Below are 14,534 nucleotides of genomic sequence, written 5' to 3'. Positions count from 1 at the left end.
TATAATTTAATTTCAACGTTTAAATTGATTATTTAACTACGTGACAATTTATTTGCATATTTTATTAATAATATACACTGAATACTTTCTGCTGCCAATTAAGTTGGTTCAGGTCCTACACGCAGGCTTCAGCTGGTTCACTTGATAACATAAGTAAAGCAAAATGTAGGCAGGTCTGGATTACCCATGGAGCTACTTAACTAATTAATAACGAATAGGCCGAAAGCTTTTTAGAGACATGATAACCGGAATGATAGAAAAGTCTCTTAGTTTTTAATGGGTGTTTCTTTTGTGGAAAACGGTAAATGATTATTAAATAGAGCATTTCAATTTTACCAAAAATCGCGGATTCACTTAAATTTTCACTCCGCTGAATTATAATATTAATTTTAAAAACGTAAGAACCGCCGAGGTGGTTTACGAATCTTTCTTAATTACAGATTGGTGCAGTATGAAAGAGAATTTACGGTTTTGTTCTTACAAAAGGTGTTCATACAAAACTAAAAAAATACCTTTATAAGGATGTCAAATAAAATCTAGGTACCTATATGTAAGCAAAAACGTGATTTCCATACGACTGATACAGACCTGTATGTATCGTCTAGAGTCTAGACCAGTTCGAAACATGCATTATTGACGTTGGTTGTCTTATCTCTGACATCAGCGAGGTAGGTTCAAGCTTAACGATGTCGGTAGTGATGCGCTGCCGTGCGCACTTTATTTGTCAATTCGGTTTTATGGAGCCATTGTTAGATATGCACGTGTTTTCATTGAGACATGTGTAGTGTGAACAAGTGCCAGCTCGTGTACCGGTTGTTCAGCTGATATAATTGATTATGCAATATGAACTGATAAATTTTAAACAATCTTTATTATATCGTGTGGCTATCGAAGACATGTGTGTGGAAGATCGTAACTTGGTGCTGGTAATAGTCATTTCCTGCATACTATACTATGTAAACTAATAGGTATAATGTGTAACCTAATAGGTAGTTTGTGATTAGTTTAATGGACTTTGTTTTTTATTTTTATTTTTAACTTTTGATATTCTTTAATTGTTACCAGATATATGAGACTTCATTTTAAATCACCATAAATTAGTCACCTGTGATGTACATAATAGCCCGATTTTTTTTGAGCACATATAGCTCACGGAATCAACGCACTGTCAAATGCACAAAATAATTGCATCATAGACGTAATGTAATTATCCATTTAAGCTCATATATTCGTAACACAAGAGTCAAAAGAATTTGTATTTTTCGAGATATCGTGGGTTAGGTTGTCAGATAGATCGTGTCAAGAGTAACAACGACCTCATTTACTTTCAGACTAAGTTCCCAATTGATTCGCGTCTTAAAAACTGTAGTTCTAGGAATTCGATTGTTTCGCACTGATGTTACTGAGATGAATTACTAATATGTAATCTGTTGGTCGGTGTTTTATCAGATTTCAAACTGTTACCGTTTTAGAATATTAATTTTACAACTATAGAATTGTCTATGCAAAAAAATTGTAATAATAAAAGAAACGAAGCTAACCAATTGTTTTAGTTATGCCAATCAATTCACTGTATCAATATTCGATAAAAATGTGTTTGAAAAAATAAATTATAAACACGTCACAGTGTTAACACATTAAAATTCTTGAAAATTCATTAAAATCGGTGAAACCGGTCCTACTAGCTTATTCTCTTTCCCGCTGTCAAAGTCTATTTATTTCGTCATCCATCAAACAACGCTATCCACAACTGGTGAGACCCTTAGGGTTAAAAGAAATCTAGCTTACAATATCCTTTGCTTCAATTTATTTTTAATAAAAACCTTAAGGACCTTGGAGTAGCAGTGCTAAAAAAATTTTAAATGAGATAACACCTCGCCTTATTGCCTCCACTGGTGACAAGAGGGCTGATGTATTTTTGCCCAGAGAATCGAAATAGCGATTCAACGGGGAAATGCTGCCAGCATTCTTGGCACAATTCCACGCGGACATGATTTATACCAAAACTATCTGTAAATATTTAGTTCTTAAGTTTTGAATTGTAAATATGTATAATATTTTGTATAAATAAAATTATTTTTAATAATACTGTTTTCAACGTTTTTTACATAAAACATTCGCCGTGTAGTCCGGCGATACCCATTTGAATTTCTTATAAAGTCTAAATATAGGTACACTTATGGGAACGGACAGTGCGAGCCGTCACGACTTCATCTAATATTCAGACGACGGTAAAAATTACGGATAAAAACATCGGTTAGAGCAAATATTCATTTGGAATTGTTTTATTGTTTGGGGGGTTTATTAAACATAATAACTGGTAAGGCACAGCAAGAAATATCCTGCTAAAAACTGGAGCAGCCAGACTGGGAAAGTATCTCGACCTTACAGAAGATCACAGCCAAATAATACTGCTTTCAAGCAGTGTTGTGTTCCCGTGGTGAGTACGGTGACCAGAGCTCCTGGGAAGATTAGGAGTAGGGTTGGCAACGCGTTTGCAATACTTCTGGTATTGCTATAGCGTCTATAACTTACGGTAATCGCTTACCATCGGATGAGCCGTAAGCTTGTTAGCCGTAAGGTTGTTGTTAGTTGTAAAAAACGACGTAATATTGAATGTGTTATGAAAGATTAAAATTATGTCAATGTGGTTATAAAAAAGATTGAAACTGATTTTATTGTAAGCTTTGGAAAGAGTTTTGCATTTGTGTATAAAGTATACATTTCTACTGTACACGAAATTCTGTATACTGATTCATTTTTGCAGTAAATATTTGTGTTAAAAATTTAATGTATATATCATTTTTGACACAGTTTTATTGCAATATTCTATCCATTATTTATTTTCATTTTTTACTTTATTTGTTTGTTAAGTTTTAAATTGCTAGTGCCTTATGTTTTAGTAAAATGTGAAACTGAGGTAGGGCACAGCAGGAATGTCCTGCTCAAAATATGGAGCAGCCCGACTGGGGTAGTACCTCGACCTTACAGAAGATCACAGCTAAATAATACTGTTTTCAAGCAGTATTGTGTTCCTGTTGGTGAGTAAGGTGACCAGAGCTCCTGGGGGGATTGGGGATTGGTTCGGCAACGCGCTTGCGATGCTTCTGGTGTTGCAGGTGTCTATAAGCTACGATAATCGCTTACCATCAGGTGAGCCGTACGCTTGTTTGCCGACCTAGTGACATAAAAAAAAAAAAAAAAAAAAAACTTGATCGTTTAATGTGTAATTTCCATAACTTATTTTTAATCTAATATTTTTTTAAGTAAACTGTATGTTTATCAAACAACTAAATAAATCAATATTTATAAGTTTTATTCATACAAATTATTGTCCTATAAAAATACACCGTTTCGAAGTTACTTGACAACAATCCTTAGTTTCATATTCCAAAGGTACTTTGAAGCAAGGAATAAAAATAACACAGTCTACAAGTTCAAATTTAAAGTGAATTGCGATCTTCGCAAAGATATCGTTGTTTTATGAAGTCTAGCTTATTATTGCGCTGTCTAGATGTCTGTTCGATAAAAGATAATGGTATAGGGTTTGTAGTACAATAGCTTTAGTACTTTAGTGGTGATGGATTACTAGAATAAACTTGCGCAGACTTTGTGACTGTCTCAGCAAAGAATTTCGTTATAACTACAATATTTTTTTTACAAACTTGAAAAGAGGCGGTTCTATCGTCTGTATGTTTTTTATTGCCTTAGAACTCTTTCTTTATTAAAAAGGAATATATAGGGGAGAAACATGTTTACTTTCTTTAAAATATTTTTTGGTGTATAATGTTCCAGTTTATACTTATACATGTCATTTAATTAGACGTCATAGTGAAATAGAAATGTATTATATATAAAATTCTCGTGTCACAATGTTATTTAACATACTCCTCCGAAACGGCTGGACCGATTTTTATGAAATTTTGTGTGCATATCGGATAAGCCTAAGGAATCGGCAAACATTTATTTTTCATCCCCCGAAGCTATACGAAGGAGGGGAGATTTAGGGGGTTTATAATATATATGGCAAAACAAGGTCTGCGGGGTCAGCTAGATAATTTATAAAAATTTAAATAAAAGTTTATAAAATTGTTACAATAAATACAAAATGTTAGTCATCATTATCATCATTACAGCCTATACAGTCCACTGCTGGACATAGGCCTCCACAAGTTCACGCCAAAAATAACGTGAACTCATGTGTTTTGCCCATAGTCACCACGCTGGGCAGGCGGGTTGGTGACCGCAGTACTGGCTTTGTCGCACCGAAGACGCTGCTGCCCGTCTTCGGCCTGTGTATTTCAAAGCCAGCAGTTGGATGGCTATCCCGCCATCGGTCGGCTTCTTAAGTTCCAAGATGGTTGTGGAACCTTGTTATCCCTTAGTCGCCTCTTACGACACCCACGGGAAGAGAGGGGGTGGCTAAATTCTTTAGTGCCGTAGCCACACAGCACAAACTGTTAGTGCAAATGAATGCAACAAAATGTTAGTGCGTGAATCTAATGTAATGTTGAACTGTTGAAAAAATCTTTGATATATATCCAGCAATTCCTGATTTTTGCGCTTAGTAATAACACATTTATCGATTCGTTTTTATTTATATACATGTAGAGGCGCCTTTTATTACGCCTGTGTGTAAACTATGCAAACGATTTGTCAATGTAAGTCGCGTAATACGTACTTTTTCATCTCTTTTGAATTTTATACAAGATAATGAATAATGCAACAAACATTATGGATGCAATGACTCATAAAACTTGAACGCGTTAAATTCTTCAACACTATTACAGACTTTTATTTTATTTATAGTCTATTAAAACGTTCCAAGTTTCAAATTAATTTTAAAATGAGAACTTAATATCTTAGTGATATTAAAAAGTTTTTGTTTTAAGAAATTTTTCATTCATTACCTAACAATTTTACTACTCCTACTTATTTCTACAATATTTGATTGGTTTATTTTTAATAAATAATAAGTAAATAGTACTATATGGTTTCGTAATAGCAAAATTATCACTACGGAGTACATTTTAATTAAGCGTAGTATTTTGTTAGTATGTTGATTCTTAAACGACAAAGATAAAACCATAAATCAGAACATACTTTTAACGAAACAGAAAGAATCACGATTAAAAAAACTATATTGTTCTTACGGCGCATTTTGAATTAAATAAACAATTATTGAAATTGTTTATTTAATTTAATCCAAACTTTTATTAACAATTTAATCCAATAATTTAAAAAAATATTGAGTCAAATATATTTTTTTAATTAATGTAACTGAATTTTTTATTGCATTATTTATATATGTTCAGTACCTCAAATCACATAAATTTTATTATCAATAATTAATTTTCGTTTATCGAAGATTAAGATATTCTAAATTTTTACTATTAATTAAATTCATATTTCAAGATAATTCATGTCTAAAACTCGCATGCAAGTAATATATTCCGAGCTAATTAATAATTAATTTGATTTAGATCTCAATAAATTTTTAATGACAATATTATACTACAATTAATTTTCCTTGGCACATTTTCTCACACACATTTTTCTAATTAACGTACAGTTAGTTTGTTTGAATGTCTAATGTATAATCCATGCTTTGTAATCTCTAATAAAAATAGTTTTTAACCGACTTCCAAAAAAGGAGGAGGTTCTCAATTCGACTGTATTTTTTTTTATGTATGTTACATCAGAACTTTTGACTGGGTGGAGCGATTTCGACAAATTTTCTTTTAATCGAAAGGTGGTGTGTGCCAATTGGTCCCATTTAAATTTATTTGAGATCTAACTACTACTTTTCGAGCTATATCTAATAATGCGTGTTTACTTGACGCTTTTTTCGTCGACCTACGTTGTATTATACCGCATAACTTTCTACTGGATGTATCGATTTTGATAATTCTTTTTTTGTTGGAAAGGGGATATCCCTAGTTTGGTACCATGATAAGGAAACCAGGATCTGATGATGAGATCCCAGAGAAATCGAGGGTAACTCTTGAAAATCTGCAATAACTTTTTACTGGGTGTACCGATTTTGATAATTCTTTTTTTGTTGGAAAGGGGATATCCTTAGTTTGGTACCATAATAAGGAAACCAGGATCTGATGAAGGGATCCTAGAGAAATCGAAGGAACTTCTTGAAAATCCGCAATAACTTTTTACTGGGTGTACCGATTTTAATCATTTTTAATTTAGTCGAAAGCTGATGTTTGTCATGTGGTCACATATAAATTTTATCGAGATCTGATAACTACATTTTGAGTAATCTTTCATAACGCGTAGTTACTTGACTATTTTTTCGTCGATCTACGTTGTATTATTTGTCGATGTAATTGAAGTCGGTTTTTTTTCGTTTGTCTGCAAACACAATTATAAAATTATTGCTTAGTCAGAAAGTTAAATATTTATTTTCTTATTGTACCAATTCCTTTTTTTACTAGCTGTGCCCGCGACTTCGTCCGGGTGGAATCAAAAAATAATTATTGTTCAGTCCGCAGAGTTACAAAATAAATAAATTTCTAAAATAAAAGTAGCCTAAGTTTCTCCTTTTTACATCAGCTATCTGCCAGTGAAAGTCCAGTCAAAATCGGTCGGAACAAACAGACAGACAGACAAAAATTGTAAAAATGTTATTTTGGTATATGTACCGTGTATACATTTTAATATTACAAACAGACACCCCAATTTTATTCATTTGTATAGATAATAAAATAAACTATTTTGTTTATGTTAAACGGTTTTATTATAATAAAAATGATGTAGTTAGGTTATGTACTAAAAGCTAAAAAATAATTCGGTTAGTCCTAGCTACTAGATCGCACCAATCTTCTCACCAATCTGGGGTATTGATCATACAAATATAAAATCGTTTTATTGGTGGCCATCTTGGATTTACAATCAAGGAATATATTATGTGTATTGTCATCAAGATTAAGAGTGTGTACCAAATATTAGATCAATCTGTCATCAGGAAGAGAGTAAAATTCCAAGAACTAAATTTGACCCAAACCAACAAATAAGTAAACTGGTCAAGCTAAATAAAACCGTTTAAAAAAGAATTTTTCTTATCCTTTAAATCTCGGAATTCACAGAAAGAAAACAATATTTTTACGATGGGAAAAATGTTTATTAAGGAATTTCATGAGCTATTACATATTTCTCTTCGAATTATAATTATGATCATAAATATCAATCCACGTCTAGTTCATGACAATTTCCAAAAATCGAATGTATCTGGTTATATCGAAATAAACAACACATTATAACGGAAAAAAAATATCAATAAGCATCTAATATCAAAAAAATCCCAGTGTATAGAATTAAATTTTAGCTATTTGTAAGTCGTGAGATTTGTGGAATCGATAAACAATTTTAGTGTTGGTTGTATTAGTAGTACTTAAATGAGCCCCAGATTCACACACTGCTTTTCAGTGGCTGCCTAGAGTGTCATGCGAACAACACGACCGAGTCCGACTGGGGAAGACCTAGACCTTACAGAAGATTACAGTTAAATAATACTACTTTCTTGCGTTTCTTTTCTTGCGTGAGTAAGGTGACAAGAGAGCATTGGGGGTGAGGTCGGCAACGCGCTTACGATGGTGATGTGTATGATTCTGGTGTTACAGGCGTCTATAGGCTAAGGTAATCGCTTACTATCTAGTTACGAGTATATAAAAAAAGCTTACAATATAGAGGATGATTAAAAAATTGAAAATAATTAATTAAATAAGTCACAAAAAATAACCCAGTCACTCTTAATCAAAAATATAGATATCTCAAAAATAGTTAATAATTGCTTTACAATGCATTAATGGTTAACAACCGCTCTGGATGGATATTTGTATTCGTATAAACATTCCTTTCCGCTTTGGATGTCTGTCCTTGTGGATCTCCACACCGTGTCTCGGAGAACACGTTAAGCCGTCGGTCTCGTTTATTATTAATAAGTAGCAGTTAGTGATCTTTACTCATAGTAGGATGTGAAGTAGGAAGCAGTGGGATGATACAGGCTGAATGCGCATAAATGGTTTCACGCTGCGTTTTTACTCATGATGCCTTGGTATGATAGAATATAGTCCATATGAAAAAATTTATACAAATATAAATTATAAACAAATGTCCACAATTAAAAAGAAGCGTCTTTGAAGATAGAATTAGAAGCATATTGATTAAATGTCCAAATTATGCTATTCAAGTAAAAACTTAAGTACGTTAATTAAATAAGAAATTAAATAACGCCAAAAGAAACTGTCTATATACCTAGTATTAAAAATAGAAAATTCTTCTAGGCCTATAAGTTCTGGGTCAAGTCGTCGCATACCTCAACCTTCCTTTACAGAATCTTACATAGATGTACTAAAAGGAAGTTAATACAAAAACTGCTGAGATAACGTAAGTAGTACGGAAACAATGGCCATTTATGTCGCGCAGCTGACCATAATCCACCATTAGACTAACGTGAGTGTCGCATTAAGGCCGAGTGGGATTTTCTGATGACTTTTTTTCATCAGCTTTCAAAGTATACACTAGACTTAATTAGCTTTTAAATCGCCCCGTTTGATCTATTTACATTAATTATACAGGTCTGCGACATAAAACTATTAAAAGTTTTTTTCTAGCGGAATTTATGTTTGTTTTAATTGTTTTAAAAATAGTATAAAACTGTATTCACATAGTCTCAACTCATCATGTCACACCACACTTAAGTGTTATCATATTTGGACATACGTAGTTATACATCAAAATTTCGATAAAATGAATTTAAGTGTGTTTATATAAATTTTTTTGGAAAACATCAATATTGAACTTACAAAAACTGAATTTTCAAAAACATATTACGTTTAATACAAACTCAACATTTCTTGGACAATATTTTTATAATCAGGTCGATGAGATCACATAACTTGCTAAAAAAATTTTTTGAGGTTGTAATCATTTTTTTTAGAAATTTACATCCTTCAATAGTTTTTTGATGTCATGAATCGTAAATGTTCCTTCTATCAACTTACCATCAGAGAAGTTAGGGAAAAACTAATATAGGTACCTTCTTGAAAGTGTTGCCATCTGGAGATAATGCTTTAACAAACCATGCGACTAAGCTAAGTTTCATGTAAAGTGGTAGAAGCAAAACTTTATCGAGATCTATCAAAGTCGGGTTGGAGACATTTTTTACTTAAATTTTTTTTCAATAGACTACTCAAATATTTTCCATTAAAATTTTATATTCTCTTGCTAATTTACCGCTAAAATGCTAATTTACCGCTATAAAGTCATTTAACGTAGGTAAACTATGTATGGAAAATGATTTCAATATATGCTAACATTCAGAAAAGTTAGACAAGTTTAACAAAAAAACTGTATCATCGCAGACCCGTGTTGTTCAATACTAACTGCATCTCGCGGTTTTACCTGTATAACTTGCAAATTCTGGGGATTGCAGGAAAAACTATACCTCATATTCATTTTCATCGCTATCTATTTAGACGTTCTGGCGAATCTAAACTTTACCGGTTTTTTATATCAATAAGTTTGCAAATAATCATACGGTTCACTTGATGGTATGAGGTTACCGTAGAATATGGATACCTGCAACACCAGGAACTCCGACCTCCGATCCTCCTTAATAGCTCTGGCTACCTCATTCACCACAGAAACACAACGCTACTTGAGAGCAGATTTATCTGGCTGTGATTTTCTATTTTTATTTTCTATTCTACAATTAATTGTATAAATTAAAAATACAATTTACATTTTTACTGTCATTAAGTCTGCTTATGGCATTTTTATTGCTAAGCTAAGGATGCCATTCATCCTAACAAGGAAGAATTTGTTTATTTTGTTTTATAAAATGCAATTTATTAATAATATATTAATATATTTCAGATATTTTTAATGTTTTGACATCAAATAATTAGTGAATGAAATGAGACTTCCTAAGAACAATTAATGTTGGAAGGCATTGCCTAGAGCTGCCATTACCTAAGTTGTGGAATTCGGGTTATGAAACAAGTAAATTCCCGGATATTTAGATAAAATAACTTATTTTCCGAAAACGAAAAATGCGTTTTAAAAGTAGTTTGAAATATAAATTTTTAATTTATTTTTGACGTGTTCCATTTAATTAAGCTTGATTTATAAAAAAAAAAGTTTAACTTATTTATATTTATCTTATTTTTTAAACTTGAACAGATCCAGGAAAAACCGGACGAGTAGTATTTTATATATTTTTCATTTAAAAATATCCATGCGTTTAAAAAAGTAAGTAGTCTACAAATACTTTTATTGTAAAACAATAAGTGTCATCGTCAGAATTTTAAAAACGACGAAATTTTGTAAGTGTACAAGAAACTATTTGCGCGGAGAGAAATGGCTGGGTCAACGAACGATCGAAGCGTATTGATAAGATTTCAATTTTTATACAAAGCTGTCAAGTTGAGAACCTCTTATTGTTGACGATACGTGCAGCTTAGTTTTTCTTTTTTATCGATTGCGTCACGAAGATGCGAGCACGATTATCATAAACCTTATCAAAAATGAATTGTGAAATTATACGTTGGTCTTTGACATTATGGTTTCCCTTTAATTTTTTTATTTTAAAATATACTTATGTATCTTTATTAATAAAATAATTGCGACCTTTATCTAGGATTTCAATGGTAGTAACTTAATAATTGTATGCGATTTAACAAAATTCTAATCATTAAAGTGCATATTATATTTTAGTACTAAAAATGACATTATATACACTTTAAATAAACTTAAGTACCTGGGTGACCGAGCTTAGCTCGGTATTTTTAGTTAATCGTGTTTTTTGACGTGATAAAATATGAATAATATTTTTCGATTTTACCGACATAATAATAAAAAATATGAACTGTTTATTTAAATAAAAGATCATGAGTGCAATTAGAAAAAAAAAGGAAAAAATAATCGACCTCAATCATGGGATTTGAACCGTGGTCTTCTCGGTCGATCTCGACCGGCCGATTTCACCCACCTGAGTTATGACAACTATATTGACAACTGCGAAATTTTCTTCACATTCTAACGATATTGTAGCCATTTTTTAATTGCCAAAAAACAGGGATAAAATGATATTTTCTAAAAATGAATCTTAGCTGTATCGATTTATCGCCCCCGAAATCCACTGCATACTAAATTTCATGAAAATCGAATCGTTGGAGCTGTTTCCGAGATTCAGATTCTATATACAATATACAACAATTTTTATAAGAGAAAAAGTTCAAGTTAGTGTTAAAATCAACATAATATTGATTCACACACAGAAGTCATGGGTGTGAGTGATAAAAATGTGAGTAACCAGAGTACGGTCACCCGCGCCACCATGTATGGTCATTCAACTTTGTTTTTCTACTTAGACAATACACTCGAACGAAGGCCACATTGCATTCTGCTTCGATGCATTTCTCGTTTCGATATGCTTAATTTTAAATCTCAAATGCAAACTCTTCAAAATAAATGAAAAATAAAAAAAGTAGCACAATGCAATAATTTACGTGCATCGATATAAGCAGTGGGCGTTAAAAATGTATAAATATTTGTTCTTAACTATTATAAAATAACTGTATTTTAATATATTGACTTGTAACTAGGTTATTATTAGAAGTGGGATTTCGTAGAAGTGGTTATAACGTGTCTTTATGATGCTCCTAATTAGTTTAGCGCATTTATTTTGCTAAAATATTTTTATATTTTGGCATGTTTTGACATTTATTTAAAGCATCTCTATTATTACATCCGTCTTCAATCGTTAATATATTTTTATGCAAAATAACAAATATAAAAAAAGATATTAACTTAATGTACAAAATGAGTTTGAAATCTATATAAGGGTGAGGGTGTTGGGCGCTCAAATTACAAAATAATATCGTAATAACGATGTCTTATTAAATATTAATCGTAAGTATAGTAAAACTTATTATTAAAAATAAAAATGGACAGATTTGAATCATAGTATAAATTAATCAAAATAAAAATTGTTTGTAATAAAAAACGTAGGTAACTATGCCTTGCGACAAAACAAAATGTTTTTTTTTTATATTAACCTAAGAAAATTGTTTTCATGGCAGTATGTCTAAATGTATACAAAACATATTAAACGTAATAAATCTAAAATTAAAAAATGTATGTAGTGGTGTATTTATATTTTTTAAATTTAATCAGTAATATCAAAATATGTTTATAAAAAAAAAAAAGAAATTAACAAGAAGTTTTTTATATGAAGCTATAACGACAAAAACAACAGCTTAAAATAAACAATTAAAATAAACAATTTTATGATTAACTCATAAAACGGTAATACGTGTTCAGTGATATCAATATGACATTAGAACATAGAATGATTGATGTCCATAATTAAAAAAAGTTGTTTTGTTATTCTAGTTTTATAATCCGGATACATATTTTTACAAGTAAAAATTAACGGAACCATTTGAATCATTTAAAAATAATACGAATAAATTAAAATAAAAGTACGTAATATAAACGTAAAACAGGATATTAACCATGTTTGTCGAATAGTTTTAAGATTTAGGGCCTGTTTCGCGTGTTGTCGTTAACGCTATTTTACAGATGACGGTATCCAAAAGACTAAAGTTTATGACATATTATTCTTTTTTACCGTCGAATTTTATTATATTTATAATAATAATACAGAGAAATATCAAATTGTGATTCTAGTAGTTGTAGTTTCTTAATTTAGGCGAAACAGGTTTCAGTCTATTAGACTAGTCATCATCATCATCATTGACCGTCTATTGCAGACGATTTAGACAGTGTCAGATAGACACTGTGTCGCCTAGGACACTCTTCAGGAAAACGCAGAGTTACCTAAGCTCTGCGCCACCCTCTCGACCTCACTGGCTAGTTCCACAGGAACGACGAGTCGATACGTTTGGAGACAGTTTGGCTGCAGGAGTCTTTCGCATTTTAGAGCTATGCCGCGAATGCTTGACGGAGAACCCAATTTTATTTTATATATGTTACCTCAAAACTTCTAGATGGACCGATTTCAATGATTTTTTTAATCGAAAGGTGGATGTCATGTAGTCCCATTTGACTGAGACTGACTTTTCGAGTTCAATCTAAAATGCGTTATCGTGACTATTTTTTCGTCGACCTACGTTATATTATACCGCAATAATTTCCACTGGGTATACCTATTTTGATAATTCTTGTTTAATCGAAAGCTGATACTTGACTTATAGTCCCATTTAAATTTGATCGAGATCTGATGACTATTTTTTTAGTAATCTTTAATAACGCGTATTTACTTGACGATTTTTTTGTCGTCTATGTTCTATAATTGGTCAATGTAATTGAAGTCGGTTTTTTTCGTTTGCGAGTAAACACAATAATAATTGATCATGATTTTTAGTTGCTGTAATTATGTTATCAACAAAGTATATCTTCTCTGTGAAAAAGATAAACAAATAAATAACTAGAATAATAACTCAAAATTAAAATATACGCTGCAATAAAAATATAAACTTTTTGAACTATATGTTAATAAGTTTTAATTTAAGCGTTGATATCTACATCATCTTATTTTCTATTTTCATATAGTCATGGTCACGAGCGACTAAGAACTACTTGAGAGCAGTGTTATTAGGCTGTAAATCCTTCCACAGAAGGGCTGCTCCAGATTTTGAGCAGGATATATCCTACTATGTTCAAACTCAATAAATTTCTTTTTTCTGTTTTGATTTTGGAAAATTTTACATCTAGGCTGTTATTAGTCCCTTAATGCCCTAACCACAATCCACAATTCAGCTATATATTCTATATTTAGTTTATATTTTAATCTAAAACTATAAATTATTTTAGCTGCTTCCGATATTGGAGTCGCCAATATACTTTGAAAAAAATCCTACAGAATTTAAATTTAATAAAACTTATACTTATCCCGTTTTGCATCTCAATAATAGTGAGCAGAAAAGTTTAAAAAAGTTAAATCGTAACATATTTTAGTATTTCGACGGCCAAAATCGTACAGTTACGTAACTTTAATAGCAATCGACGTCATGCTTGTCATAACACCGTTATGGGACGCAATAATAACGTTGCTACTACCAGCACACGAGCTTGTGCAACCGGAGATATTAAAACTCTTTTTTCATATAACATATTATGCATTTGATCCGCTGTTTTAATTTAGTCTGTTTGAATTCGTGATATACCATTAAAAAAAAAGAAAAAAAAATAATTAAAAACGAAAAATTTGCAAACAGGCGAATGCGGAAAATTTTGATATTAGTATTTCTTTTTAATCGACAAACGACAGACATGACGACAAATGTTTTTGTACTCGTTTTTAGTGTGAGACTTTTTATATTTTTTAGTGTTATGGTTTGTTTGTTATGCTTTTTAGAGTTTTTGTAATAGATATATTCTGTAACCATTTCAAGTTTCTCAGCTTCTATAATAGTTAAAAAACGGCTTTCCTTTTTCGCCTAAAATTCCAATGTCTGTACAAAACCATAATATTAAAAAGTCAAATTAAAAAT

The 14,534-nt window shown here is 31.3% G+C and overlaps 1 protein-coding gene across 1 annotated transcript in view; it reads left to right on the top strand.

The window, feature by feature from the left end:
* The first annotated feature begins 621 nt into the window (after nt 1-621).
* The window catches only part of LOC123657181, a 57,850-nt gene continuing 43,937 nt past the window's right edge, over nt 622-14,534 (top strand). The window contains exon 1 of the mRNA XM_045592755.1: nt 622-926. Within this exon, the coding sequence (XP_045448711.1) occupies nt 837-926 (90 nt within the window). The 5' untranslated portion in view covers nt 622-836. The remainder of the gene's footprint in view (nt 927-14,534) is intronic.

The sequence above is a fragment of the Melitaea cinxia genome, chromosome 10 (genome assembly GCF_905220565.1).
Source record: "Melitaea cinxia chromosome 10, ilMelCinx1.1, whole genome shotgun sequence".
Classification (NCBI taxonomy): Eukaryota; Metazoa; Arthropoda; class Insecta; order Lepidoptera; family Nymphalidae; genus Melitaea; species Melitaea cinxia.
Note: the sequence above shows the minus strand (reverse complement) of the source record. Positions and strands in the feature narration are given on the sequence as shown.